Consider the following 27,198-nt stretch of genomic DNA (forward strand, 5'->3'; position numbering starts at 1 on the left):
AGGTCATTCCCGCATACGTGCAGAACAGGAACTTGACATCGGCCGGCCGAGAGTTTGATCGCCCCTCTAGGCCTTCGTCTCCTCGTACTTGTCTTGGTGGATGGCGATGGCTCTACCGCTAGGATCCGTCTGCTTGGACCACGTCGGGGTCCATCGCTCGACGGTAGAGGCGCAGTATGGGGGGAAGTGCTCGTCGAACATGCAGCGGTACCAGTAGCTATAACGTAGTCAGTATAAATGTTCAAAGAGGCAAAGACTCGATCAAAGACTCACGCTTCCTTGGTATCGGGGATGTCGTCGCCCCACTCGGGCTTGGGGTTCTTCATGTCCTCGTCGCTGACGTGCTCCTTGGCGGCGTCCTTGAGGCCGTCGATCCATCCGTAGCCAACACCATCACTGAACTGCTCCTTCTGTCTCCAGAGGATGTTGTCGGGAAGGTAGGGCTTGGTGTCGGGCTCGTCGGTCGTGTCGAAAGCCTTGCGGAGGATGTACTTCTCGATGCGGTCCTTGGTGATCATCTTCTCCTGGGGGTCAATGTTCATGCAGAGCTCGAGGAACTCCTTGTCGAGGAAAGGCACTCTGGCCTCGAGACCCCATGCGGAGGTCGACTTGTTGGCTCTCAGGCAGTCGGCCAAGTGCAGGTTCTTGACTCTGCGCACAGTCTCCTCGTGAAAGGCCTTCTTGTCGGGAGCGGCGTGGAAGTAGAGGTATCCACCGAAAATCTCGTCACTGCCCTCGCCACTGAGGACCATCTTGATTCCCATGGCCTTGATCTTTCTGCTGAGCAGGAACATGGGCGTCGAGGCGCGGATCGTGGTCACGTCGTAGGTCTCAAGGTGGAAGATGACATCGGAGAGAGCGTCAAGACCCTCCTGGATGGTGAAGGTCATGCTGTGGTGCTTGGTGCCGAGGAACTTGGCGACCTCGAGGGCGGCCTTGCTGTCCGGTGCGTCGGGGAGACCGATGGAGAACGAGTTGAGCTGGGAGAGAACAGGAATGGTGTTGAGGTGGTAGTCCTCATCGATTCCAGCAAGCTCCTCCTGGTCGCCAGGGGTGTTGGTGCCGTCGGTGCTGACGGAGCCGGCCAGTCTCTTCTTCTCGCGCTGCTCTTGCTGAGCGTTGTAAGCGGCCTGAAGTCTGAGGGTCTCGCGCTGGGCGATGGAAGCGACCAAGCTGGAGTCGAGACCGCCGGAGAGAAGGACACCGTAGGGGACCTCGGCCATCAATCTCTTTCTGACCGCTCTCTCGAATGTCGTCCTGATCTCCTTGAGGTCGAGGGGAGTGGTGGGGATGTTGCTGGGCTCCATGAGCCACTTGGGGGTGAAGTAGCGGGTGAGCGAGTCCGTCTTTGAGTCGTAAATGTGGCCGGGGGGGAAGGCGATGATGTTGTCGCAAACAGGGTGGAGGCACTTGAGCTCCGAGGCGAAGTAGACTGCACCAGGGGTGGTGCTGGAGCGGCCCATGTAGAAAGTGGTGACGCCGATAGGGTCTCTTGCGGCGATGACACGGTCTTGCGCCTTGTCGTGGAGGACCCACGAGAACATGCCATCGAGGAACTTAGGGGCATCGATTCCGTGCTCTTGGTACTATATCGCATTGTTAGAACCATTTGCCCTCGTGTGCCAATCTCTGTGTGCAGGTCCTACCAGGGGAATGATGACTTCGCAGTCGGAATGCGTCTTGAAGGGGTACGGGGTCTTCAGGTTCTTGCGGAGGACCTTGTGGTTGTAGATCTCTCCGTTGACTGCCAGGGCAATGCTGCCATCTTCGCTCAATAGAGGTTGTGCGCCACTGTCTATCCATGTGTCAGCAGCCGGCCGAGCCAATGACAGGAGTTGCAAGACGTACCGACACCGACGATACTCAGACGCTCGTGGACGAGGACTATGGAGAGCAGTCAGAAATTGTATCTCAGCCATATCAGACTGACGATGGACCTACTGGTGCTGTCACAGATGTAGTTGCCGCCTGTTGTTAGGATCAGCCAAAGCTCAATAAACTTGGAGTTGGAGCGTCGTGTGGAAATTGCTCACTCCAATCGGGACCACGGTGACGGATGCTGGGAAACAAGTCAGTGGATTGAACATTCGCAAGAGGATTCGAGTAGTGATCAACATACGCCTTGCCCATGCGCAGGGCTGTGGGCTTGAACTTTTGCACATCTGGGTGGCTGCATAACAATTAGTTATTTTTCCCGCCGATAACGCAACTCTCCCAGGAAATGTGCGCTCTGGCATATCGTCCAATTGGGTTGCGAAGCGACAACATACTGGTAACAAGCAAAGATTCCACACATGATTGCGGATTATGAAGTGTCTAGGAACAGTTCAAGAGGCAGTATCAACGAGTGGCAGAAGGGCAAGTGTGTGTTGAGGGGCAATTTGTATGTAGGAATTAAAATGCCTTGAGTCACTGGAGGGTTGGCCCGCCATGACCGACTTGCGGAACCGGGCTTGGCGGGGTTAGTCAACCAATTGGCCTTCTGAGTCATTTACTCGGCGCTCGGGGGTTCTGGAAGACACTCGTCCATGGGCTACGCCTTCGTGCATCAGAAATATACAAGTATATTGAAACGGCGAGGACATCTCGCCACCCAGGTAGCAGGTGCGCCGAGTCAATCCTCATTCAGCTGTGTGTGGTTGTGGATCGCTCATGCACTGCGCAGCTGAGGGTAGGAACTCAAGGTACAGGTATTGTACAGTACCTACCTTACTGTGGATACTGTGGATCATGCTTGCATACGACATGCCTTACTCGGGAACATTTCACCAATCTTCTATGTCGTCTCGCACAGAGCCATTCGCTGGAGATGACTCTACTCGGAGGACTGTGGCGCGCTCCTGAGAACACTCGAGCATACACGATAGAAAGCTGGAACGATTGATCATGCATGTGGCGTACTGCGCTTTCTTATTCAGACATCTGTGTCACAGATCTCGCTGGCCAAAGAAACAAAAGTCGTAGAGCAAACCAAACCTCCTATCTCGAGCAAAAGGTGTTGCGGACGTGGCGGCCACTGCGGCTACTGTGACTGGACGACCGTCGAATGATAATGGGAGCATGTACTCGGGTAAACGTCTTGTTCGCCACCACTAGCGGTAGAAGGTTATCGATCATGTTGGAGGGAAAAGGAAGTTTTGCGCTTGTGTCGTTGGATTAGTCCGTAATCATTGAATCAAAAGAAGAAATAAGCAATCAGGAAGCAGAGAAGGCAGAGTCCTGCCACGACCTGCACGGGAACGCCACTCGCAGAGGGCTGCTTGATGCCCATTCCAGTGGTGCCGGTGGTGATCCTCTCCTTCGAGTCCTGGTTGACAGCATCCGTCTTTCTTTGGCGCAAGACGGCGTCGGATGCTTGTTGTTGCAGGCGCGCAATGGTAGCCTGAGCCTCGGCAAGTTTCTGCTGCATCTCCTCGGAAGACGTGGGGATGGCGTTGGAGACGGCGCCCATGACGGTCTTGTGCTCGACAGCAGGGTTGTAGGCAGAGTCACTGACTTCTCCAAGACTCTTTGCGTCAGATGGTCGGTCTTCGTATGTCGAAGTTGGTCCGACGGCATGCTTCTGTGGGGTCTGTGCTTGCGACGAAGGAGAGTGGTAGTAGGAGTCGTCCACGTGGCTGCCTCCATTGACACCGTTGTCGGCGGGCAGGAAGACGACGCGGATCTTCTTCTCCTGTATGCTTGACTTTGCACTCTGCTCAACGTGGGACCACTGTTGTTTGGTTAGTATGCGCCGACAGCGGTTTTGTGGTGATTGCGAAAGCATACGATCTGCGAAACATTGGCGACCTCCTGGGCAGCAGAGATGGCGACTGACTGCACGAGGAACTTGTCGCGGCACTTGGCATCAAGAGGAGGATCCTCCTTCATGGCCTGCAACAGGACTGGCAGCGGTTAGTGAAAGGCAGAGAATAGATTGAGGGCTGTGGATCCGCGATACCCTGGACTTCCACATCCTCTCCAGCCTCGATTCTTCCCGAGTTCGGTCGTACACAGTATCTATTGCGCACAAGAGTCAACACTAGAGCATGTGGGGACAGTTATGATGGTTGTCGTACTGTTTAGGAGCAGTGGTTTTGACCTATAGGCAGAAAGTCAGCAATGTGTTGAAGGGGGGTTCGAGATTGGACACGAACCTTGAATGCGACCGGATCAGAGTTCTTGTTGTACAAGCGAAGAACCTGGGAGACCTCGTGGGTGAAGGGACCTGTGACAGCTGAGGTCAGCAGTGCATTCGCTGACGATGCGCTATAGAGACGGGAAACACACGTTTAAAGCCCAGCTCGACTGGATCCAGCTCCACGGACATGTTGGACAGGAGATAAAAGACCTTGTGTTATGAGGGTTGACTTTTTGCGATGACGCTGGATTATGCAGAAGCCGAAGGATGATTAATTGTAGTGGGAGCAGATGGAAAGCGCCTTTGGATGTATGGATGTGGTGTGGAAAGAAGGGAGTTGGTTGGTGTAGGCAGCGGATAACAGGGAGGGCCGGACGACGTCAGACATACAGAACTTACATGTAATTACCTTAGACAGCAATGTACTTGTACCGTTCACTCGAGGTTGCCCTAGCTCGCAAGATACGGCCAGGCAGCCGTTCGCTATAAAAGCATGTTTTATTGCTGAATGGCTAGGGTTGCCTGACCACCTTGCCTATCCTAAGGTACCTAAGGTCTGTTACTTTCACCGCCTGCACTTTCAGCACGTCATTGTGTTGTGCTTAACCCCGAAGTTCAGACTGTCAATTCGGTGACAGCTTTGTCACTTTCGCCCACTGTCCACTGCCTTCGGTACGGAAAAGTCATCGAGGAATAGATACATATCGTACAACAAACTTGATATAAATAACCACCTTATCTGGTTGATTGAATCTGCTTGATATTTATACATAGTAACGCCCATCTCATACATCTGAACCAGCACACGCCACTCATACTACCGCCATCATGTCTTCCTCATCCGATATCGACAACTTGGTCGACATGGGTTTCGACTGTGAGAAGGCAACCATTGCAATGAAGAAGACTGGCAACTGTATGATCTTTGCTTTCCTAGATCTGACAGGGTTGAACTAATCCTTTGTGGATCAGTGGGCGGAGCCGTCGATTGGCTGGCACAGAACGCAGATAAATCCATCAAAGATATGAACGAGGACGAAGAAGCCGGCATTTCTCTCCAGCCCGGTGAACAAGCAAGGAGCTTGGTGTGTAAAGACTGTGGCAAGAAATTCCGGTCAACGGCCCAGGCAGAATTTCATGCCAATAAGAGGTATGACACACCCTGACAACTCCATTCTCCGCCCTTGACTGTTCTAACCATCTCACCTGTACAGCGAGCATCAGAACTTCGAAGAGTCAACAGAGGAGATTGCACCCTTGACCGAAGAGGAGAAAACCGCCCGACTGAAGGAGTTGAGGGAAAAGCTAGCGCTCAAGCGCGCCGGTCAGTCAGAGCAGGACAAGCTTGACAAGAAGCGCAACGATGAGATCCGCCGCAAGTCTACCAAGGAACAACAAGACATCAAGGAAGATCTACAGAAGAAGGAGCAACTGAAGGAGGCAGCAGCAAAGAGACGCGAGAAGCTAGAAGACATGGAGGCGAAGAAGCGCATCCAAGCCAAGATTGCCGCCGATAAGGAGGAGCGCCGTCTCAAGGCTGAGAGGGAGAAGGCTGCTCGTGCTGGACAAGCAGTGCCTGTCGCCGAGCCTGTCGCCGCTGCGAAGCCATCCGTGCCTAAACCCGCTGCCTCATATACCGAGGCCAGACTGCGTCTCCAGACCCCATCTGGGACCATCCAGAAGACTTTCCCTGTCGAGACCACCCTTTTCGAGGTCGCCCAAGCCGTGGCCCAAGAGAATGGCTTTCAAGCTTCCTCTTTCACTCAGAACTATCCCAAGAAGGTCTTTGACGGCTCAGACATGGGCCAGACGCTGAAAGAAGCCGGCCTAGTGCCGAGCGCAGCACTCATCGTGCAGTGAGTGCTATTGCTCTGCAGATATTCACACACGCTTCTCTTTAGAACGATCGAGTGCCTTTGGAGGGTTGGCAATAGCGTCTAGCACATCCTAGACTTGATGCTGACAGCACGAGACAGAGCGGCTCTGAGGAATCCAAAAGCTTAGGCAATGAGTATACGAAAGAATAATGAAATGCAGTATTTTTTTGGACGTGAAATCAACGGGGTATCCATCGTCTACGCAGCGACCTTGGCCTTCTTAGCCTTCTTGCCATCACCCTTGGCCTTGACCCGTTTCGTGCCGGCCTTAGCAGCAGCAGTGACCTTGACCTTCTCCTCACCATCCTCTTTTTCCACCTCGACCTTGGCCACCTCGGGCTGCTTTTCAAGGATGGCCTTGACCTCGCCACCGTCCAATAGACCAGGTCCCTCGCCGTCGACGGCATCCTTCATGGGCACGTCGTTCACGCTCGTCAATCCGGGCATCTCAAACTCATAGCCGATGTCCTTGAGCTTAGCAGCCTGCTTCGCACGCTTCTTGTTCTCCTTTTCAATCTTCTTCTCCCACACTCCTCTCGTCTTGCCCTTGTTCAAGAGACCACCCTCGATCTTGTTTCTGGGCATGACCTTGAATCTGCGACCCTCGCCCTTCCAGAGCTGAGGATGGACTTGGTCGTCGGGGATGCGGCGTACTTGCAGGATGTGGCCGAACAAGAGGTATTTGTCCATGGTCTTGGCGACAATGTCTGCCACGGCGCCCGAGGAGAACTCGAGGAATGCGTAGTGCTTGGAGCGTCCGGTGACCTTGTTGCGTGCCAGACGCAGGTGAGAGATGTCACCGAATTGGGAGAAGTAGGCCTTCATCTGGTGCTCGAAGAAACCGTGAGGAATGCGTCTGTATTCCAATTAGTACAAGGTGTAGTCGAGTAGGTGAAAAGGAGAGGATCAAGAAATGCACTTACCCAACGTAAAGGACGCCAGGCTTGTCGTCTGCGCCCTTCTTCTCTGCCGCCTTCAATTGCTTGCGCGTGTTCTTCTCGTCAGGGATGGCAGGTAGTTTATCCACAGAGACACCCTCCTCGTCATCAGAACCGCTGTCGTCATCTTCCTCGGGGTCGTTCTTGTCTTCGTCGCTCTCGAAACCAGCGAGAAGAGCAGCGGTCTGGTCGTCGACATCCTCGTCGTCCTCCTCCTCGTCTTCGCTGGCGGCTTCCTTTGCGGCGGCCACGGCGAGGGCGACCTCTTCCTTCTTGGTGATGGGCTCTTCCTCGACCTTGTTCTCGGTCGTCGTCGTCGTCGTCTTCTTGCCCTTGGCCTTGGTGACTTTGGCGGACGCGCTCTCCTTGGCGGCAGGAGCAGACTTGGCCTTCGGTGCAGCCTTCACGGGCTTCTTCTCTTCAAGGAAATCCTCGGCACGCTTCCTGGCTGGCTTAGCTGCGGTGGTGTTTTTCTTGTTCTTCGAGTCGACTACTGCTGCTGCCACGACTGTGGTCTTTTCCACGCTCGGTGACTGCTTGCTCGCTGATCGCAGAGTCTTTGACTTTTCGCTCTTCTCGGGTGTCGTCTTGACTTTCTTCGCGATTGCTACCGCGGGCTCTGCGGCGCCTGTTGATTATTCAATTGCTCTTGTCAGTTCTGCGTTCTCATCGAAGTTTCTTTCGCGTAGAGAAAAGGAAGGAAGCATTACCCTTGCGCTTCTTGCTCTGAATCTCAGTCCTGGCCATATTTCTTCAATGGTGATGGACCGAATATATACAATTGTAATGTTGTGTGTGATGGATGGATGCAGAGAAATAAAAGAAAGTATTCACTCGGACTTTCCTGGCCTCTGAAAGCTTCACAACTTCTTCTCCGGGGGACGGACTTTGTAACTTTTTCTTTCTCTACTCTCTTTCACGCTCCATAAGAAAAAGCTGGGGTTGGGTCCCTTTCTCTTCATTGCCTTACCTTGCTTTAGTTCGTCAACCCGACAAACCCCCGTTCTAACCATAGATTCACTCCATTCCACTTATTGCAACTCTGCCTCCGCTTTTTTGCTTTAATCTTGGGACTTTTTTGCCCATTCATCGAAACCTTGGGGCTTGGCGCGCTGGTTCGCTCGGCGGCATCTGTTCACTAAGGTACTGGTCTATCACTATAACATATACAGAAGTAGTAGTTAGGACACACACGAACACTTTGTTTCAACAACGTCCTGGCTATTTCTGTTGTTCCTAACGAAAGACCATGGCTGCCGAGCAGCCGTCTCACAACGAAGTCTGGGACGATTCGGCGCTTATAGATTCCTGGAATGAAGCACTCGAGGAATACAAGGTTGGTTTTACCACGCGCTTATGCCACTGAATTTGTGAATATGCGTTCTATACTGATCTAACGAACATAGAAATATCACAGCATTGCGGCCAAGGGAGAGCGTGTCGAGGATGTCTTGGCTGTTGCTGAAAAGGCCGAGACGGATGTGTATGTTGACTTTAGCTATACTCATACAATATATGTCTTAGGTCACATCACTAACCAACAGAGCAGTCTAGAAGAGACTGCTGGTTCGTTCCAGGACAAAAGTGTGCTGGCTCCGGAGGGCGAGGCAAAGGACGCAGTCATGGAAGACCAGGTTCATGTCGAGAATGCGCCGGCGATTCCAGTGTCGGAAGTATGCTTGAGATGCCAATGTCATGTCTCATTGAACCCCTTTCAGCTGACCAACAAGCAGCCCGAGCAGATCGCAGTAGAGCACCCACTGCCCACGACGAACGGCATCTCATCAGCCATGCCACAGGCAATGATGAACACTGGTACTGCCATGCCGCCACAAATTGACCGGACGGCCCTGCTAACATGACTCAGTGCAAGACGAGGGTCTGAAGAACCTCATGATGTCCTGGTACTACGCAGGCTACTACACAGGCCTCTACGAAGGCCAGCAAAAAGCCAACCTCGCTGGCCAAGCAAGCAAACAGGCCATTGGCAAAGTTGGCTGAAGTTGACCGTGCGTTCAGGAGCACCATTATCACTAATACTAACACTCGCCTGGGTCCCATTGAGTGAGCCGAGTGAGCTGTCACTTCTGGCGTTGTTGCACTCTCATACAGTGGCGACAGATGCACCACCAGATCTGGTCCATAGTGCATGCAGTCAGTAATGTGAGCGCCGGCGGACAATATGCCTGCTGACGTGTGCGCCCCAAGTCCTTGATGACGAGAGTCAGCTTACACGGCCAAAATGCTCCTCTCAAGATCGAGGAAGGGCACAAGACAATCCACACCAAGCAGCACGACCGAAAGAGGAACGGATATCTCGCTGAAAGAATCGCATGTCTATGATTGAACGGTTCTATTACTGAAATGAAAAGAAGAAAACAATGGGGGTTCGCTAAAAAGGCAATCCAATAACGCATAGATTCGTATTCGAAATGGAATAAACCATGAATCTCATTTTTAAGTCCTCGAGAAAGTGCAGTAGTAGTAGCCATGGGGAACGTCCCACTGACCGGACCTGACGGGGTGGACATCTGATCCTCGGTGTCGAAAGTCTCGAGTCGTGATCATTTCTTTCCAGCAGCTGCTGCCTCGGCGGCCTTTCGTGCCTCAGCTATATTTGAACTTTTGATTAGCATACGCAAAACCCACGAAAAGGATGACAGCTAGACAGCAGGAAGAGAAGTCGTACCGGCAGCCTGCTTCTGACGCATGATCTCAGCCACGCTGTCCTTGTTCTTCATCATTTCGGATCCGGAAGCCTGATATCAGACAGAATCCGAATAAGTATTAATTCACAAGTCAACCCCAAGAGAGAGAGGGAGAAGAGAGCAGAGCCAGCACACGGCAGCATTTACACATGTGTGTGTTGTTCTCTCCCTTTACTCTCTTGGATACTGGGCAAAGAGGAGGTTCATCTCACGCTGTTTTTTGATTTCTAGTTTCGTTCAAAGTCAGTGTCGCAGATCGCAGTTTTAAAGGCTCGCTTCTAGCACAAATGACAGAACATAACTCTTCATCGTGATCAAGATCATCTAGATAAAGGTCCACCCAATTTGTTGGAAATTGCTAGGATCGTAAAGTCTCGCAGGGAAGAAAACTGTAACAAGAACGAGAGCAATATGCGACTACTCACTTGAGCGGCTTGAGCCTTGAGGTTCTTCTCGCGAGCCTTATCTCTCTGGTTGCCACGAGCCATTTTTCTTTGTTTTGCTTTGAGATATTCACTTGATTGACGCCTTGGGTGGTTTCGCCGTCTTGTTCTTTCACAGGAACTATAATTATCTGGCCTCTTCTCAAGAGTGTCTTGTCGCGTGTGGCAAGTTTTCGTGGTCTAAAGGATAAAGGAATAAAAGTAGTTTTGGCTAAGAGGCGAACGACTTTAAGGAGGAAGGGTGTTTTTATCTAATTGTTTTTGGGGGGGGAACCCGACAGAGAGGGACCCGGCCGGCGAGTCGGGTTCCAGATGGGCCAACGCCAAGATCAAATCGACTTTCCGCTCTGTTTTTTTTTTTGTCTACCTTATTCTAGAATCTGTTTGATTGCTTCCTTTTCGGTAAACGTCCGTCGTATAAGCTGAGGTGGGCTCGAGCTCACCTCGCCTTTTTTTTTGCTCTCGGGGTCGCTGGACGGCAGGAAGCCCCGGATCGGCATCCGTCTGACTCCGTTCGCTTCTGTCAAGATGCAAGTCTTGGTTCGTGCGATCTCGAGGGGGACCCTGTCCAGTCGAGCGGATCTGAGACTCTTAACTCCACTGATCGGGTGTTCAGGTTGTATAATTACCAGATATTATTTCGGGAAACGTGGGAGAGAGCTCCACATGTCCGGCTCTCCTGGCGGTAGGTCACACACTTGCGAGACCCAACCATCTGGCGGTTCGGCAGACTTGAAACACGTCGACAGTCATTTTGCCGCTGACAAAGTGGATTCAATCTTAGCCAATCCATGCTCTATGTCGACTGTCAACCCTGACAGTACGCAAAAGCAACTATATCTCTTGTGCTTGCACAACCTTCCAGTCCTTCTCGAATCTAGTGCGCTTTCATGTTATCGATCCGCGCATGACACCACCTACGATGCGATGTTTCACAGAGGCGGCTATTGCCAACGCTGGATGATTGTCTCCGGCGCTTGCATGTGAACTTATTGTATCAATCATTGTCGGGCATCGTCAATGGAACTGTAGGTGGAACGCCCTATTCATGGTATAATCACTCGCTCGGCTCGTTCTCTGCTCTCTATTGTGTCTATTGTCAAAATTTCTTTTGTCCGTCCTTTTTCAGTGGAAAAAGGCATTCACTCTGGAGGCTTCTGACCTCCTTTAATCCCTCTTGTGCTTCTCTTTCTTTCTAGTTTCCACCTCGAGCATCTACCACAACATTCCTTGCCCGCATTTTCCTACTCTGAGAACGCCTGCTGGACAGCCGTGTTACGTCTTTCCCTTTGAATCACCATATATGTTCTTGAGACTCTATCCAACAAAACTGTGAGCGTAACACAACCTCTATTGAGGGCAAAGTATGCAGATCTCTCTGGTCACTAACACCAAACCAAGGTCCATATACCTACCTTTCGAGGCAAGAGTAAAGACAGAGCGGACTGCAGAGAAGATGACATTGTCACCAAAGTCACTGGCTGGACCAGGCTACATCATTCTCAATGCCATTCGTGTAATGAACATCATTGCTTTTCTTGCGGTCATTGCGGCCAGCGTCGTGATGTTGGTCAAGACTTCTACGGCCTCAAAGGTGGTTATGATGGAATCAGATTCTCCAGCCTGATCGCACGCTGACAAAGTACAGTTCTTCTTCTTCGATGCGGTCAGTCATGTTGTGACTGCTGTCATATCGAGTAAGTCTTGCAGATATCACGTACCTAAAGCTTGAAGCTGTTAACGCCACGTACTGACTGGACTCGAAAGTGTTCCTGATCGCTTCTGAAGTGTCACTTTTCCGAGCCTTCTTCGCTCGCAATTGGCCACTTCTCAGCCCAGCGCATGGGTTCGTCGCGCTCGGGGCGGCCATGGTTGTCCTAGGTGTCAACGTCCTCGGCAATCTCAATAAGCCAGCAGCATCGCAGGAAGCGCTAGGGCTCGAAATCTGGCGGATTGTCATTGGATCCGGCATCATCGTCTTCATCCTAGGGTTCTTCAATCTGGCTGCGGTAGGTTTATGCTCTGCTCAAGATTATGACCCGAGCGGTTTGTGAGTCGTACTGATTAGATCACCACAATAGAGCTATATCTTCCGCGATAACAAGCAGGACATAACTGCCCGTCAAGTACGCGCTCAGGGCGCAGTAGCGGTTCACAAGAAGCCGATGTCAACCAGCAGCATCAGGTCTGCACCGACAATGCAAAGCATGAGCCCCTCGACGCCAGCAAAGCGATTCAGCAAAGCCTTCCACAGAATGAGCAGGAGCAACACTATGCCAACGCTGCCACTGTACACGAAATCGCCCGAGGTTGCAACAATGCCGGTAGCGTCGCCCGAGCAGCCGCAGCCGTCGCCATCTTCGAAGTACTCGCGAGCCACATGCGATACGGCCAAGAAGCTCTTCGGTGGAAGCAGGAAACGTGAAAGTGTGGGACCATCACTGCCCATCAACATCTCCGCGCCAATGAACGTGAATCCTCAATTCGCACATCTGGTGCAGAGACCAGACTCTGCACTGCACCCTAGCCGTACAGGTGAGAGCGACACTCAGAGATGGAAGATATGATGAGATGATGGTCCAGGCGGTCGGTAGAGGTAGATCTTGTCCCATGGAGAGGAGTGGATTTCTCTGATTCTTGTTATGCTTCTCTTATCAGCCTTGTTTTCTTTTCTTTCTTGAATTATCCAGCGAGGCGCCATATTAAAGGCGAAACCGGTCATTCTCTATATCCATTTCTCCTGGCGTGTAGATGCGGCATTGCTTTCTTGCTTGCTGAGCTGGGTCTGTAGCAGCCATAACATTCGAGACCACACTCGTTTATGATGAAAACTATTAGTATATCGAACATAATGTAGTTTAAAAATGGCTTCAGGATATAGTAAACGTTGACGCTGAGGTACCAAGGCGTGTCGTATATGCATCACTCACGTGCACACACGAATTACACAGATCAAGGATTGTTGACTCCTGCTCCATTAGTGTGAGCAACACCAAGGTATTCCTCAACAACCGTCACAATGTCCCTCCAGTCCATCATGGGCCCGGCGCCAACATCACCACACGCCATTCTCTTCTCCATAGGCTGGAGAACATGAACCCAACCACCACTGTGAACGCCCCATTCCTGCTCAAGAACAGCAATATGCTTACTCGTGACGGGGTGCAACCACATAGCAGTGTTCATAGCAGGAGCAACAAGCAAAGGTTTCGACCCGGAGGCAGTCTTGAGAGAAGCAGGGAGACCCTGCCGCGGCAAGTCCACCTGGCCAGTGGTATCCCAAGCGCGAACAGCAGATAAGAGCAGACCATCCGACAACCCCAGCGCCATCTTAGCGAGAGAATTGGCAGACAGCGGCGCGACGAGCATCAGGTCCGCCCATCTCCGCAACTCTATATGCAGGATATCTGCGCCGCGAGTCCAGGGCACAGCCCACTCGTCTCGATCAGTATAGATGGCCTCGACTCTGGGTATCTGCAACAAAGAAGCCAGAGTCGGCTGCTCGGCAGACTGACCCTGCAGGAACTGCGCTGCGGAATCGGTGAGTACGACACGGATCAGAACGTCATGTGCGGCTAGCGCTGCGAGTATCAGAGGCAGCTTGATGGTCGCGACGGACCCGGTGCATGCTATCAGCAGATGGGGTTTCCCGTCGTCGTCGTGGTCTGCGGCGCGCAATGGTGCTGTAAGCGGTGATGCTTCACGATAGGCAGATGTGCTCGACATGCTTGATTTACGGGATGTGTGCCTCGCACTAAGATTTCTTCCTTCAGTCAACCATGTTGATATCTGAAGTCTCCATAAAGGTCTTGGTACTGAGAGGCCGACACATGAAGAGATGAAATTAGTTGCTGAGAAATAGATCTGCGTCATTGGCTGCGCTGGTTCGATTTTCCGATCCCTCCCCCCCCCCGCATGCGGCGAACGCATTTCCAAAGCTTCGGAGGTTTCGATGACAACTTCTTTATCATCCGCCAGAAACAGACTCGCAACACAAAACCTCGAACAAATAAATCATGGCAGCACGATCAGTAGCATCAGCGGTAAGTCGCCTCGACACAGACTAAGGACTGGATCATTTCGACTAATGCCTTCTCTCACAGGTCTTCCGCTCGGCCCTCCGCCCCAGACACAACCCTCTTCTGTCGCCACGATTCCAAGTCCTGCAAACAAGACTGCTCTCGCAAGAGACCCGCCAGGCCATCGACAAGGCCGTCGCTTCGGCGCCCGTGGTCCTCTTCATGAAGGGCACCCCCGAGACCCCTCAGTGCGGTTTCTCGAGAGCCAGCATTCAGATCCTCGGCATGCAGGGCGTGAACCCGGCCAAGTTTACTGCGTTCAATGTCCTCGAGGATGAGGAGCTCAGATCGGGTATGTGTTGCTGCATGCATACGACTGCTGATGTGCTGCGTGCGAGAGAGAGGATAACATGATGGCTGACTATTTGCGTGCAGGCATCAAGGAGTACTCCGAGTGGCCCACCATTCCTCAGCTCTACGTCAACCAGGAGTTTGTTGGCGGAACCGACATCATGATGTCCATGCACCAGGACGGCTCGTTGGCGAAGCTGCTTGAAGAGAAGGATGTCTTGGTCCCCGCAGACGACTAGAGAGTGTGATTGTGATCAACAATAACTGGCGACAGAGAAATGTAGGATTCCGTGGCGTCTGTACATAATGCAATATCACATGTTCAAAACAGCAGCATCGCGAGTTCTCTGACAGTGTTCAAGTAATATGTTATGATCTACCGAAAAAACTTGGCGATGTCGCGCATGAATGACTATCCTACTTACCAAGAGCAACCAAGTGATAAACATGAATATGACACGAGCGTGCTCATTCATACAGCCTCAACACACATGAAGAGACCTTTACTCGGTTGTCAAATCCGTCCGCTGGCCATCGTCTTCCGCAGCCTTCATCAGCTTCTCTCGCTCCGCGTTCTCAGCCTTGACGATGAGATCCAAAAGGTCATTGGTACTGTTTCGCAGGCTCTTGCCAGACTGAGCCGATATGAGACTGATACTGCGCCAATGTCCCTTTCGATCATCTACCACCGTCACCGAAGGAAATCGACGAACCACGGCACCATCACGGTCACCTTTCGGAGCTGGGACGGTCAAGAAGCGCTCATGGGATTGCAAAGTCCTGTCTTCGCGGGGAATCGCGTTCTGCGTTCTCGCCGTCGACTCATCTTCAGCGTTGACATTCGGAGAAACCGGAGAATAGACGCAAGCTTGATACATGCGAGAAAGGCGCTTCGCTTTCGATGGTACGAGTACTTCATGCTCGGTATTGCCCTCGTGGTTGTCAAGTGTACCATCTAATGCAGGCTCATCATCCTTCATGTGCAACGCCAAGAAGGTAGGTGCCCAAGACGCCTCGCCATCATTGTCGTCTCCGTCATCGTCCGAGCCACGATCCTGGATCTCATCATCTTGGTCGGGAGTACATGTATCAGGAAGAGTCGTCGCTATTCGCTGCTTTGTCTGAAGATGTGGATGGTGAGAAAGGGCTTCTTGTGTTTCCTCTTTGAGATGATGGCTCTCATCCACTATTCCATCTCTCAAGTGGTGCCCTTCCTCTTTGATCTCATCCTTTACGTGGTCCACAATCCTTCCGATATGTCCAGGTATGAAGCTAGGATGAGCTAACGCGAGCGGGTGCATTGGGAATATAGGGGGCAGAACTTCCAGCTCGGGATGCTCAAGCTTCCCACCAACCGCAATGGACGACCGACGATTGCGAACTGCTGATGATGTAAAAATGTTAGAATAGTATCGCACGACTGTACCAAACGTCATTGATCGTGACTTGACGATCCACGCCCGACCCTTTCGAGCCGACAATTTAGACGTCCTCTTGCCAATGTAAGGGCTTTCAATGTTTGGTGCGTCGATATCGCAATCTGATCCATCGATATAAGCAAAGTCTTGTGTGATGACGTTGTCTTCCTGACCAGCAGAACCGCAACGACTTTCACGAGTGTGAGATGGGTATCGGCTCCAAGCAGCGAGAGGGGCCGCCGGGGGTGGGCATTCTCTGTCCGCTTCTACCGAAGAGCTACGAGAAGGCCTCGCTTTGGTAGAGCTTACCCCCATTGCTGTATGCCAAGATAGTGCTGTTTCGCCCGGGGGTCGAAGGTGCTGCATGCTCTGACTCCTGCGTACATCAGGCTTCCTAATGATCTCGAGAGGATCAAGATCGTCCATGATCGTAGGCAAGCGTGCAGGCGTGCTTGCTGTTGATGAGCCGAAAGAAACGTTGAATATCGGCGCTTGACTCGATGGGCTTGCTGTGCCTGAGCGTTTACTGCTCGACCGGTACAATGCAGCCTTTTCTAAGTGATGCTGGTGCAAGGCCTTTTCCATCAAAGAGCCCTCTGTGCCCTTGTAAGATAATGGAATCGCCCGACGGAGAGGTCGACCTCCCGATTCTCGTCTGTCGTCTTCCTCGATGGCTTTCAAGGCTTCCACGTCAATGATAGAAGCTCGACGACGGTCGTCTCCCGATACGGAAAGGTTCAACTCATACGCGACGAGCGACTCAACAGGAGGTACGACTGCTGATTCAGGGCTTATTGGACTGAGCATGACGTTGCTAAGACGTTGCTGTTGATCTTCATCAATGCTTACAGAGCGCGTTGTATGCTGTAGCTCTGGTGAATGTCGTGGTGCCTCGAGTAGATGAGGATCATCGGAAGGGCCATCCAACATCGCATTGGCTACTCCTGTACTCTCCTATAAGACAGGTGTGCTAATGCTGCGAAGTTTCTGTTTGACCAGTCTGGGAAAGATAAAATGGAGCATCGATCGTCGTTTCTTACTGCTCTTGGTCGGCGGAATAATCGCCAATTCTTCTGTGAATTTACCGATTCGCCCGAGACTCACGGAACTGCTACTCTTTGGTAGCGAAGAATTTGTGTTATAGACCATTCCCTTCGCGAAAGCACATTGATGAGTGCTAGGGTCAACTTGCTGCACCTCTGAAGAGACTCTTTCTCTTGGAACAGGGCTAGGTTTTCGGCTCAAAGTCGAGCCTTCGCCTGCAATCCCTTCACAGACTGACGTATTATTCTCTACTGGATCGTGCGGATCATATGTGGAGAATCCAATGTCGTATGGCTTAGGCGCCATTTTACTCTCACTGCTGGGACTTCGACTGTATACTGAAGACGAGGCATTAACTCTGGATCGTCTACACTGAGAAGATCTTCGCCGAGTAGCGAGACTGGTGCTAGATAGGACTCGTTTGTGGGTGGGACTTGTTGTTGACCATATGACACTGTTCAATGATGCGTGACCTAGAACCATCTGGCTCCACACAGTACTGGGGTTGTTGGAATTTGAAACCTGAGTCTGCTGCGATTGAGATCGTAGGTGTTGGGAGATATGCATGTCATGTAAATGCAACGAAGTATCAGATGCCTCGGATTGTGGTCGCACAGGCTGTGTGGCGGGCGAAGCAGGAGCGTCGGCAGGCTCGCGACTGGACAAAGCTGCTTGTGGTTGACAAACCTCCTTTCGAGGAGATCCTGACACGACTGGTGTTTCTTTCTGGACCGAGACCGAATCTTGTCCTCTTCTTGGTGATAGAAATTCCTGAACGGTGGATAGCGGGGATAGAATATCTTGCAGTGAAAACTGCCACGATGTTTCGAGCTCGACCATATCGGGGGTTAGCTGCCATTTCTGATGTTCTGGGGCGAATGGTTTTAAGTCGCTGGAATCGGAGCTCGATCTCGCGCGGCGCATTTGTACAGGTGGATCACAGGCATGCAGACGTCTAGGCAGACTGATTGAGCGATGCTCAATATGATGCCCATGCTGAAGTTTCAGTGTTCTGGGCTGCCGGTCATATCGGGTTGTTCCTTCTTCCATCAACTCGTCTTGTTGGTGGGCATTGGAGGAAGCAAGTGCGTCTAGTTGGGATTGGTTGATGTGTAGTGAGAGGGCATCGGCATCGAAGTCCAGTTTGTCATGATCTTCGTCAAGGAAAGAAGAGGGTGTCTTCAGGTCTCGGGTGCCTGGAGCTACGCATGGATGCTTGCCAGCAAACCTTCCCATTCTTCGTCCTAGTCTTGCAGCCTTCGTACCGCTCTTGCTAGATGACAGTGTCTTGCGGCTCAATTGCCGGCGCAGCTTGTTGGTCAATGTGGGAGAACATATAATACTTTCGTCAAGGCTAGGCTTTCGACCTGGGAGATGAAGCGCATCGGGATGATCATCCGGCAGCGCAGCTGCCACAAAGATTCTTTGAAGCTCTATATCTTCCGATGTCTTGACATCCGAGCCCCGAACGCTGGACTCATCAAGCAAGTACTGGTCCTCGTGGATCCGTTGACTCCTGATCGCCCTAAGAGATCTCCATTGTTTCAGTGGCCTGGCAGGCTCTTGTGGCGAGGAAGACCGCGAAGGAGCTGTGCAGCAGATTTTCGCTGCCATTGCGAAGGATGCTGCAGACACTCAACCAAATGCTACCAATAGGAGACCAAAGAAATTATGACAAGATCTATGATAAGAGTATGAAGTGCTGGTCATGGTAAGAGAAGAAAGAGGTGCCATATTCAGATACTGCCCAAGAGTCTGGTTCTTGAGGCAGGCGCAATGGAGGTCAACCACGACGCTTACCATATTTTCAGTACTTACATCTTCATCGAGTTGGCTGCCACTCGAGGACGGTTACTAACCTGTGACCTAACCTGACTTGAGAACCTTGGAACACTTTGCCTATGGACGACAGATTGATCCTACAGGACGAGGGCAATCAAGTTACCTCTACACTTTCCTTCTGATGATGAGCTGGGAATGTGCATTTTGCTTCAGCCGGCACACAGTGTTGCACATTGATGTCGGGTCATTTTCACATTCAAAGGAATGCCGGTCCAGAGTGGACGATTATGACCATGTGTGACAGATGCATATCAGCACTGCAATCAAACGACCGGATATACCAACCACTCAGCAGGTACCTTATCATTGCAGGCTCTCGCATAATCGAGTATATTGTGTAGCTTATCGGCTCAATCACCATTCACTTTTCACCTCTTGCAGACTTGCATGAGGGGTCAGCAACGACCGTGCCATGCACGATGGATCTAGTCTCAGCTTCTGCGGCCATTGATAAATTGCTTTGCTAATGCTGTGCTGTAGGGTTCGGAATCAAGCTGTGATGCGCACGCTATCATTGCTAGCAACACTTGAAAATCACAAGATAAAAACGCTGCGTAGAGAAATTCCGAAGCATATCGACCGGCCAAGTGGACACAGTGGAGCAGGTAGAGTCATGAAGCCCAAGAATGCACTGGAGAGAACAAATCACGACGGGGCCGAAGACGGCCATCGTTTACCTACCAAGTGGAGTGGAAGAGCGTCGAGACCGCGTTTACATATGGTAAAACCACGGACTATCAAATGTTTGCGAACACAAGCAGCACCGAACAATACGAAATGGCGCGATCAAAAAAAAAAGCCGCGGGGCAAGATGAGCTTGGCGTGTAAAGCACGGGCGCCTAGGTGGGTAGGTACAAAGCCAGAGGATTTTTCCCATCCTTCCCAATGGCCAGCTCTTTTCTTTCCTCTACCATTCCCCTTCATATTTCGAGAAGAGTCAATCGTTCTTCTCTATCTTCATTCTTTTCTCTCTTTGGAACTACCTCTCCAAAAATCGCCAATATGGTTCAGTCCTCCATCTTGGGTTTCCCTCGCATGGGACGCCTCAGAGACCTGAAGAAGGCAAACGAGGCATACTGGGGCGGCAAGCTCTCCAGAGACGAGCTCCTCGCCGAGGGCAAGAGACTCCGTCTTGCTCACTGGCAGATCCAGAAGGATGCCGGTGTCGATGTCATTCCCAGCAACGACTTCGCTTTCTACGACCACGTTCTTGACCACATCCAGATGTTCAACGTAAGCTGCTAGCAGACCCTGATCAACGCCCCGCATCACCCCACTGACTTTTTATTCTCCAGGCCGCACCTGAGCGTTACACCAAGCACGGTCTCGAGCCCATTGACGAGTACTTCGCCATGGGTCGTGGTCACCAGAAGGATGGCATTGATGTTCCTTCCCTCGAGATGGTCAAGTGGTTCGACTCCAACTACCACTACGTCAAGCCCACTCTCCAGGACAACCAGACTTTCAAGCTCGCTGCCAACCCCAAGCCTGTCCGCGAGTTCCTTGAGGCCAAGGAGGCCGGCATTGCCACCCGCCCTGTCCTCCTCGGTCCCGTCTCTTTCCTCGCCCTCGGAAAGGCCGACCGTGACCAGACTGTGGAGCCCATCACTCTCCTCGAGAAGCTCCTCCCCGTCTACGAGCAGCTCCTCAAGCAGCTCAAGGAGGCTGGTGCCGAGACCGTCCAGATCGACGAGCCTGTCCTTGTCTTCGACCTTCCCTCCAAGGTCAAGGATGCCTTCAAGCCCGCCTACGAGAAGCTCACCGCCGCCGCCGGTCCTCAGATCGTCCTCGCCACCTACTTCGGTGACATCGTCCACAACCTCGATGTTGTTGACGCCGCCCTGAAGAACGTTCACGCTCTTCACGTTGACCTTGTCCGTAACCCCGAGCAGCTCCAGCAGGTCATTGAGCACCTCGGCCCCAAGCAGGTCCTGTCTGCTGGTGTCGTCGATGGCCGTAACATCTGGAAGACCAACTTCAAGCGCGCCATCGAGCTCGTCGAGACTGCCGTCCAGAAGCTCGGAAAGGACCGCGTCATCGTTGCATCCTCCAGCTCCCTCCTTCACACTCCTCACACTCTCGAGAGCGAGAAGAACCTTCCCTCAGAAGTCAGAGATTGGTTCGCCTTCGCCTCCGAGAAGGCTGTCGAGGTTGCCATCATTGCCAAGGCTGTCACCAACGGCCCTGACTCTGTCCGCGAGCAGCTCTCCGCCAACGCTCAGTCCATGCAGGCACGTGCTTCGTCTAGCCGTACCAACGACCCCAAGGTTAAGGAGAGACAATCCCAGGTTACCGCTGAGATGCACAACCGCCAGTCTGAGTTCACCACTCGTTACGCACAGCAGAAGGAGCACCTTAAGCTCCCCATGTTCCCTACCACCACCATCGGTTCCTTCCCTCAGACCAAGGAGATCCGTATCTCGCGTAACAAGTTCGTCAAGGGCGAGATCACCGCCGAGGAGTACGAGAAGTTCATCGAGAAGGAGATCCAGGATGTTGTCAAGATCCAGGACGAGCTCAACCTCGATGTATACGTCCACGGTGAGCCTGAGCGTAACGACATGGTGCAATACTTCGGTGAGCGCCTCGAGGGTTACGTCTTCACCACCCATGCTTGGGTCCAGTCTTACGGCTCTCGTTGCGTGCGTCCTCCTATCATCGTCGGTGACATCTCTCGTCCCGCCCCCATGACCGTCAAGGAGTCCAAGTACGCTGCCAGCATCTCCAGCAAGCCCATGAAGGGTATGCTTACTGGTCCCATCACCTGTCTCCGCTGGTCTTTCCCTCGTGACGATGTCCACCAGTCTATCCAGGCTCAGCAGCTCGCTCTCGCTCTCCGCGACGAAGTTGTTGACCTCGAGGCTGCCGGCATCTACGTCATCCAGGTTGACGAGCCCGCTCTCCGTGAGGGTCTCCCTCTCCGCTCCGGCAAGGAGCGTGAGGCTTACCTTTCCTGGGCCGTCGACAGCTTCAAGCTGTCCACCGCTGGTGTCAAGGACTCCACTCAGATCCACTCTCACTTCTGCTACTCTGAGTTCCAGGACTTCTTCCACGCCATCTCCGCCCTTGATGCCGATGTTCTCTCCATTGAGAACAGCAAGAGTGACGCCAAGTTGCTCAAGGTCTTCATCGACGAGGCTTACCCCCGTCACATCGGTCCCGGTGTCTACGACATCCACTCTCCTCGCGTTCCCTCCGAGCAGGAGATCAAGGACCGCCTCGCAGAGATGCTCCAGTACCTCAAGCCTGAGCAGCTCTGGGTCAACCCTGACTGCGGTCTTAAGACCCGCCAGTGGAAGGAGACCAAGGAGGCGCTTACCAACATGGTCAACGCCGCCATTGCCTACCGCCAGAAGTACACCTCCTAAGCGGTTCGCTTATGACTAATAGAGATTTTGAAGGGAGGATACTGTAACGGCGTTTTCGGCTTTACGACTTTCGCAGCACTCAACAGCTGCACATTCAACACTATGATACCCAAAGTTTTATTCAACTAACGTGTCACGCGCATGGGATGGAGTTCAACAAAAATATGGATGAGGGTTTTGGCCCCAAAAGTAAAGACCCTCATGATCTCAACGATCGGTCTATTCCATGAAAATCTTGGGCGCGATTTTGCTACCCATTGGAATGAAATTTGATAGCTATTCGCATCGAATGAAAAAGATTATGACTTAACATTGACCATGGAGACTTGAGTTGCGTGATCTTACGTGAAATTTGCACTGAGAACCATCTTCGTAGTCCGTTGTGCATAGTGCAATTGAAGCGGGTCGTCGTTAGGGACACCAATGCGAGAGTGAAATGTCTCGCGTACGGCTTGATACAGCACGTGTCGTGTCACCCTAAATAGACAGAGAACTCTGGTTGATACTTGTGTCTCTTATAGCCATGCTCTCCGACTCCATCCAGCTTTCTCGCCAGGTAGTCTGCATTCGTCGACCTCGGCTTCCGTGACGTTTGTCCACTCATTGACAGGGATCCAGCCAATGTAAGCCCGATCGCCAAAGCCTCCGATCCAGTAGATCTCATCCACAACCAGTCTCACCCAGTGGCTCTCATGAATCCTGTTGCCAGGCAGCCATGCAGCAGCGTCCGGATGCGACTTGACGAAACAGGCTGCGAGCCCAGCCTTGGTGGCTTCAGACGCAGGAATGTCCTCCAGATGTCCAATCAGACTGTACCGCGGCAGGGCAGCAGCGCTGTGCCAGCGGCCGTCTTGAGGATGATATCGCAGGGACAGAGTGATGTTGCTTCCCGCGGCGACGTTCTTGAACGAAGTGGCGATGCCGATGGCCAGGATGGTGGGGTTGCCAGTGCTGGGCTCGCAGTCGGCGTAGTAGTCCATTAGCCCGATCGGGGCGCCACCCAGTCCCTCGGGGCGGTTTTCTGACACATGGACGTCGTTGTCGGAAGAGGCTACCACGGATGAGCTGTCTGATGGGAAGACTGTGGACAGGGTCGCGATGTTTTCCAGACGCAAGATGCGGCGGGCTTGCACGGCGGACTCGTGAACGGTCGGAATGCGGTAGGTAGACGGACCAGCAGGGTTGCTGAAGACATGCTGCTGCTGAGGCGTCACAAGAGAAGCCAAAGTTAGAGGCGCAAGGCCAAAGACAGTCAACACTTCGATGACAGACCGCATGTTATTTACAGCAATGAGATGAGGTGTCGAAACAGACTTGCGGTGTCGAGGGGCAGCCTTTGCATGTGTTTATAACTGAATGGAGCGGACGAGGGGAATCTTTGGCACCTGATCAAGATTGATAAGACCCCGATAAGATAACGCGATGATTACCCGCTAAGCTCCGTCCATAGAGGTACGAGTACCTCCATACCGAGTCACAAGGGGAGAAGGAAAAAAGGAAATCCGACATTCTCTTGGCACAGCCTCGCTTACGGCGTCTTAGCGCATTTTCACCACCCCGGGCACTGTGGGATTTGAGGTGTAGCAGCGGCAAACCTCTCTTTCGATCTTCTTCACGAGACGACGTTCAACGACAATCATCAACTTCATCAACTCCCCATAAATCGCCAATATGGGTAAGGTTCACGGATCCCTCGCTCGTGCCGGAAAGGTCAAGTCGCAGACTCCCAAGGTACGATGAAAAACCACCACCCTGGCTCTGCGCTCCTGTTTCTGCGCCACCGACTGCTTTCGCCACCTCGACACAAGACAGCAACACAGGACGCAACCACCGCAACACACCAACACACACACACACACACACACATACACATACACCGGATCATTTCGCTGATGTCGCTTGCCTACAGGTTGAGCCTCAAGAGAAGAAGAAGACCCCCAAGGGCCGCGCCAAGAAGAGAATCACATACACTCGTCGTTTCGTCAACGTCACCATGACCGGTGGCAAGAGAAAGGTTCGCGGTGATCCTCATTCAGCGCAATGCGAGCAAGTTGCATTATGCGGTAGCGATGCTGATAATATTTCATCAGATGAACCCCAACCCTACCTCGTAAGCGAGTCCGGTTATGATCTCTCGAGTGATGGAGCAAAGATAGCGAATACGATCATCCTCCTTCGACAAGTTTGCAACAACATCCGCAATGGCGCTGGACTTCTCTCGGTTTCAGGAAGGATGATGATGAAGATTCTCGAGGACACGCAAATGCGAGATGCACGTGTCCGAGGAGGGAATATCATGTCGGAGGGGGCGAAGAATGGTGTATATCAGGAGTCATTGATAGCTTCTTTGCAAAACACGGCTACGTCTTTGAACGCAATCCTCCGTCTTCCGTGCCTCTGTGTCTCCTAACCAGGATTTTTCCACGTAGCTCGCGTTGTGTGAACCGCCCTCGATCTGTGAAATGCATGTTTTTGTGGTATGGAGCTTCTCAAGTCTCATCCATGTATACAGGCCGATATGCCAGAAGCCCCTTTCGTATGAATCCATACAGCAGAGGCCAGCCATGTGCCGTCATTGACCTTGATGATATCCACTTGGAATGGTCTTCCCCCTCTATGCTCGTCCATCGTCAATGCTTCTGCCTTACGGAGAATATGTCCGTGCTTTCCTTCTGCGCAGACGTCACAGCCAACCAAGTTGCATGTGCTTTGTATGGGCCATACTTGGAACCTCTACTTCGATGAAGCTGCCATCACTCACCAATACACACTTAACACATACATTGAACCAATACAATAAATCCAAATTAAGCTTGACTAGCAAATATGGTCTTCGGCGCTCTCAAGAATCTTTTTAAGGAGGTGAGCTTATTCAGACGGGCCATCCTACTCATCCGGGCTTCATATATCGATTCCACTGTCGATTTATACATCTAGCCATTTGTTCCTATCCTGTGTATGCATGCTGAACCATTGGACAGGCAGGTGTCAAGAATGTCATCACTCTCTTCCACGCTCCCAAGTCGCCTGCATCGATTCGTGCTCAGACCCTCCTAAAGCAAACCGCCGCAAATGCTCAGGCTACCGCGACAGAGGACCAAGCATCATCCCACGATGCCCAGTCTAAGACCGAGAGATCGGAGTTTGAGTTGGGTATGTAGCTCTACAGTTAGAGGCTGCGCACGCCCTTCAACTGCGCAAATGGTTATCACGAGATCTGACGAGCCTTCAGACGTCCAAGAGGGAGATCCAACCAGCGACCAATTGACGAACATCTTCGAGTACCTTGGCGCCGACAAGATTGGATCCGTCGTGGAGGGAGCTTCCACCCCTAGTGAAGCGATTCGCAAAGTCAAGGCGAACGGAGATCTATTCAAACGTCCGGTGATTGTGGACTGGGGCAATGGCAGAGCTGGTATACATGGGATCAAAACACGCGGTGACCAACACATGTGCTGACATGAACACAGTTGCTGGAGACAACGAGTCCGAGATCCTCGCACTCCTCAAGAAGCCCAACAACGCGTAAGATTGTATAAAGGTAGGCTATGCACAACTTATGGGAAAAATCAAAACAACCGACAAAAAGCATACCACGTTGTGCCTGTATAGACGACGCCGAAGCAGTCGACTACGGGTGTCTGGCCGACCTGTAACATTAAGAGCTTATCTCAGCTCGACATGATCAAACAACAGTATGAAAAACGTTATGCTCTACCCAGTGCGACTTTACGAACGGCTAGCTGCAGCACATCGCCAGCAGTGCAAACGGTAGCTTGTCTTGTCGCAAGAACATATGATGGTGGTCACTTTTTCAGGATTCAACGTCCTAAGACAGTAACCTATAATCCTTCTTGTAGGTAGAACAGTGCACCAGACAGTCTCTCCTTTCGCATGTGAATGCCAGCGATTAGTCCACGTGAGTAACAATTGTCTGTAACAACACGCGTTTGTGTTTCGATTCTTCCGGAACAGGCAGGCACGAGTGTTCGCATCCTCTACTCCTCTATTTTGCCGCCACGCGCCTTCCTCCCGCTCACCAAGTTGTACTTTGCTTTCCCTCAATTACACTTACACCTTCACCTCAGTTTCTACACAAGTTAGGAGTAGTTCAATATTTCTTTGAGCTGCGATCTATTATCCGACGTAACTTTTACATTCCAGCACATCTTCATCCAAATTCATCAGCAAGCATTGATCCTGATTCTCAACTGCCTGATTGTCAGTCGCAATTGTGTGTCTATGGTAAAGGGCAATGGCACAGCCAACACAGTCAGCACGTCCAGTCACTGGCAACGTTGTCAGCGTACCAGCCCCTGTCAGCGTTCCTATGGTTGGATTTCCGCCCGTCCTCATCCGTAGTGATCCCTATGCGGACCTTCGCCCCTTCATTGAGCACTTGTGGCTCACCAGACCAGCAATGTGTCTGAATCTCTACCTTGATGACTTTCCTTACAGGATGGATGGAAAACCAGCAACACAACAAGACGAAGACATCTTCATTCGCCGCTACTTCGACGCAATCACATTCCATGTTCAAGGTCCACGATTCCTCAAACAGGCACTCTACGGCATAGCCAAATTCAATCACGACCAAGCCTCAGCTTTTGCGATGGAGTGGAGAGCCAAGCACTACGTCTTTTATACTGACTCTAGTGTTCTCAATGCCATGTGTGCTGATGTCGTTGACCCCAAGATGTTCTTTACTGCCGAGGAAGCGTATGAGCGAGAACCCGCCTTCCTCCGCTGCGCTATCAATGTCATTCGCAACGACCTTCGCGCACTCAAGGAAAGTCAGAGCCAGGAAATGTCTTTCAGCTCAGCGAAAGTCATCTCCCAGCCAGCAACAATCGCCAAGTCTGCAAGGGACATTCAATCGCATATTGAAAAGGATGTTACTGCTTCGTCAACTGGCCTAGCTGAGGTATCAGCAGCGAAAGAACCAGGAACAAGCCATTCCAGTAGGCATCTGGCTCACATTTGTAAAACATCACTAACGCCGCAAAGTAGTAATTGAACCCGCGAAAGTCGAAATTCACGAAGCTTCGGGAGCTACAGCAACCACATCGT

The 27,198-nt window shown here is 51.9% G+C and overlaps 13 protein-coding genes across 15 annotated transcripts; 7 read left to right on the forward strand and 6 right to left on the reverse strand.

Annotated features, from left to right (window-relative positions):
- Positions 1–66: 66 nt before the first annotated feature.
- Positions 67–2,296, reverse strand: AAFC00_003182 (uncharacterized protein; the record flags this gene model as incomplete). The annotated part of the gene is made up of 8 exons (XM_069342622.1): positions 67–217; positions 274–1,586; positions 1,647–1,795; positions 1,849–1,884; positions 1,942–1,968; positions 2,034–2,059; positions 2,120–2,170; positions 2,271–2,296. 8 exons carry the CDS (start codon positions 2,294–2,296, stop codon positions 67–69), a joined length of 1,779 nt encoding a protein of 592 aa, XP_069199127.1.
- An 879-nt stretch (positions 2,297–3,175) lies between these two features.
- Positions 3,176–4,309, reverse strand: AAFC00_003183 (uncharacterized protein; the record flags this gene model as incomplete). The annotated part of the gene is made up of 6 exons (XM_069342623.1): positions 3,176–3,712; positions 3,769–3,884; positions 3,941–3,999; positions 4,059–4,081; positions 4,137–4,207; positions 4,270–4,309. 6 exons carry the CDS (start codon positions 4,307–4,309, stop codon positions 3,176–3,178), a joined length of 846 nt encoding a protein of 281 aa, XP_069199128.1.
- A 639-nt stretch (positions 4,310–4,948) lies between these two features.
- AAFC00_003184 (uncharacterized protein) lies at positions 4,949–5,980 on the forward strand (the record flags this gene model as incomplete). The annotated part of the gene is made up of 3 exons (XM_069342624.1): positions 4,949–5,036; positions 5,093–5,270; positions 5,335–5,980. 3 exons carry the CDS (start codon positions 4,949–4,951, stop codon positions 5,978–5,980), a joined length of 912 nt encoding a protein of 303 aa, XP_069199129.1.
- Positions 5,981–6,195: 215 nt separating this feature from the next.
- Positions 6,196–7,682, reverse strand: AAFC00_003185 (uncharacterized protein; the record flags this gene model as incomplete). The annotated part of the gene is made up of 3 exons (XM_069342626.1): positions 6,196–6,853; positions 6,921–7,563; positions 7,646–7,682. 3 exons carry the CDS (start codon positions 7,680–7,682, stop codon positions 6,196–6,198), a joined length of 1,338 nt encoding a protein of 445 aa, XP_069199130.1.
- A 502-nt stretch (positions 7,683–8,184) lies between these two features.
- On the forward strand, positions 8,185–8,936 carry AAFC00_003186 (uncharacterized protein; the record flags this gene model as incomplete). Of its 2 annotated transcripts, XM_069342627.1 has the most annotated exons (5): positions 8,185–8,271; positions 8,342–8,418; positions 8,485–8,608; positions 8,669–8,750; positions 8,803–8,936. In XM_069342627.1, 5 exons carry the CDS (start codon positions 8,185–8,187, stop codon positions 8,934–8,936), a joined length of 504 nt encoding a protein of 167 aa, XP_069199132.1. The 2 variants fall into 2 exon arrangements, with proteins under 2 accessions (XP_069199132.1, XP_069199131.1); XM_069348070.1 differs by having other exon boundaries at positions 8,342–8,608.
- A 563-nt stretch (positions 8,937–9,499) lies between these two features.
- Positions 9,500–10,131, reverse strand: AAFC00_003187 (uncharacterized protein; the record flags this gene model as incomplete). Its single annotated transcript, XM_069348490.1, has 3 exons — positions 9,500–9,546; positions 9,625–9,694; positions 10,069–10,131. The coding sequence occupies 3 exons, from the start codon at positions 10,129–10,131 to the stop codon at positions 9,500–9,502; spliced, it is 180 nt and encodes a 59-aa protein (XP_069199133.1).
- Positions 10,132–11,542: 1,411 nt separating this feature from the next.
- AAFC00_003188 (uncharacterized protein) lies at positions 11,543–12,653 on the forward strand (the record flags this gene model as incomplete). Its single annotated transcript, XM_069342628.1, has 4 exons — positions 11,543–11,680; positions 11,735–11,783; positions 11,854–12,095; positions 12,168–12,653. The coding sequence occupies 4 exons, from the start codon at positions 11,543–11,545 to the stop codon at positions 12,651–12,653; spliced, it is 915 nt and encodes a 304-aa protein (XP_069199134.1).
- A 1,449-nt stretch (positions 12,654–14,102) lies between these two features.
- Positions 14,103–14,695, forward strand: AAFC00_003189 (uncharacterized protein; the record flags this gene model as incomplete). The annotated part of the gene is made up of 3 exons (XM_069342629.1): positions 14,103–14,129; positions 14,190–14,457; positions 14,541–14,695. 3 exons carry the CDS (start codon positions 14,103–14,105, stop codon positions 14,693–14,695), a joined length of 450 nt encoding a protein of 149 aa, XP_069199135.1.
- Positions 14,696–14,959: 264 nt separating this feature from the next.
- On the reverse strand, positions 14,960–16,681 carry AAFC00_003190 (uncharacterized protein; the record flags this gene model as incomplete). Of its 2 annotated transcripts, none has more annotated exons than XM_069342631.1 (1): positions 14,960–16,681. In XM_069342631.1, one exon carries the CDS (start codon positions 16,679–16,681, stop codon positions 14,960–14,962), a length of 1,722 nt encoding a protein of 573 aa, XP_069199137.1. The 2 variants fall into 2 exon arrangements, with proteins under 2 accessions (XP_069199137.1, XP_069199136.1); XM_069342630.1 differs by having other exon boundaries at positions 14,960–15,757.
- A 3,081-nt stretch (positions 16,682–19,762) lies between these two features.
- Positions 19,763–22,128, forward strand: AAFC00_003191 (uncharacterized protein; the record flags this gene model as incomplete). The annotated part of the gene is made up of 2 exons (XM_069342632.1): positions 19,763–19,993; positions 20,056–22,128. The coding sequence occupies 2 exons, from the start codon at positions 19,763–19,765 to the stop codon at positions 22,126–22,128; spliced, it is 2,304 nt and encodes a 767-aa protein (XP_069199138.1).
- A 515-nt stretch (positions 22,129–22,643) lies between these two features.
- On the reverse strand, positions 22,644–23,405 carry AAFC00_003192 (uncharacterized protein; the record flags this gene model as incomplete). The annotated part of the gene is made up of 1 exon (XM_069342633.1): positions 22,644–23,405. One exon carries the CDS (start codon positions 23,403–23,405, stop codon positions 22,644–22,646), a length of 762 nt encoding a protein of 253 aa, XP_069199139.1.
- A 394-nt stretch (positions 23,406–23,799) lies between these two features.
- On the forward strand, positions 23,800–24,242 carry AAFC00_003193 (40S ribosomal protein eS30; the record flags this gene model as incomplete). Its single annotated transcript, XM_069342634.1, has 3 exons — positions 23,800–23,859; positions 24,038–24,142; positions 24,219–24,242. 3 exons carry the CDS (start codon positions 23,800–23,802, stop codon positions 24,240–24,242), a joined length of 189 nt encoding a protein of 62 aa, XP_069199140.1.
- A 712-nt stretch (positions 24,243–24,954) lies between these two features.
- Positions 24,955–25,657, forward strand: AAFC00_003194 (uncharacterized protein; the record flags this gene model as incomplete). Its single annotated transcript, XM_069342635.1, has 4 exons — positions 24,955–24,990; positions 25,110–25,281; positions 25,361–25,543; positions 25,599–25,657. 4 exons carry the CDS (start codon positions 24,955–24,957, stop codon positions 25,655–25,657), a joined length of 450 nt encoding a protein of 149 aa, XP_069199141.1.
- Between the last annotated feature and the right edge of the window lie 1,541 nt (positions 25,658–27,198).

The sequence above is a fragment of the Neodothiora populina genome (assembly GCF_041146345.1).
Source record: "Neodothiora populina strain CPC 39397 chromosome Unknown canker_contig_15, whole genome shotgun sequence".
NCBI classification, from domain to species: Eukaryota; Fungi; Ascomycota; class Dothideomycetes; order Dothideales; family Dothioraceae; genus Neodothiora; species Neodothiora populina.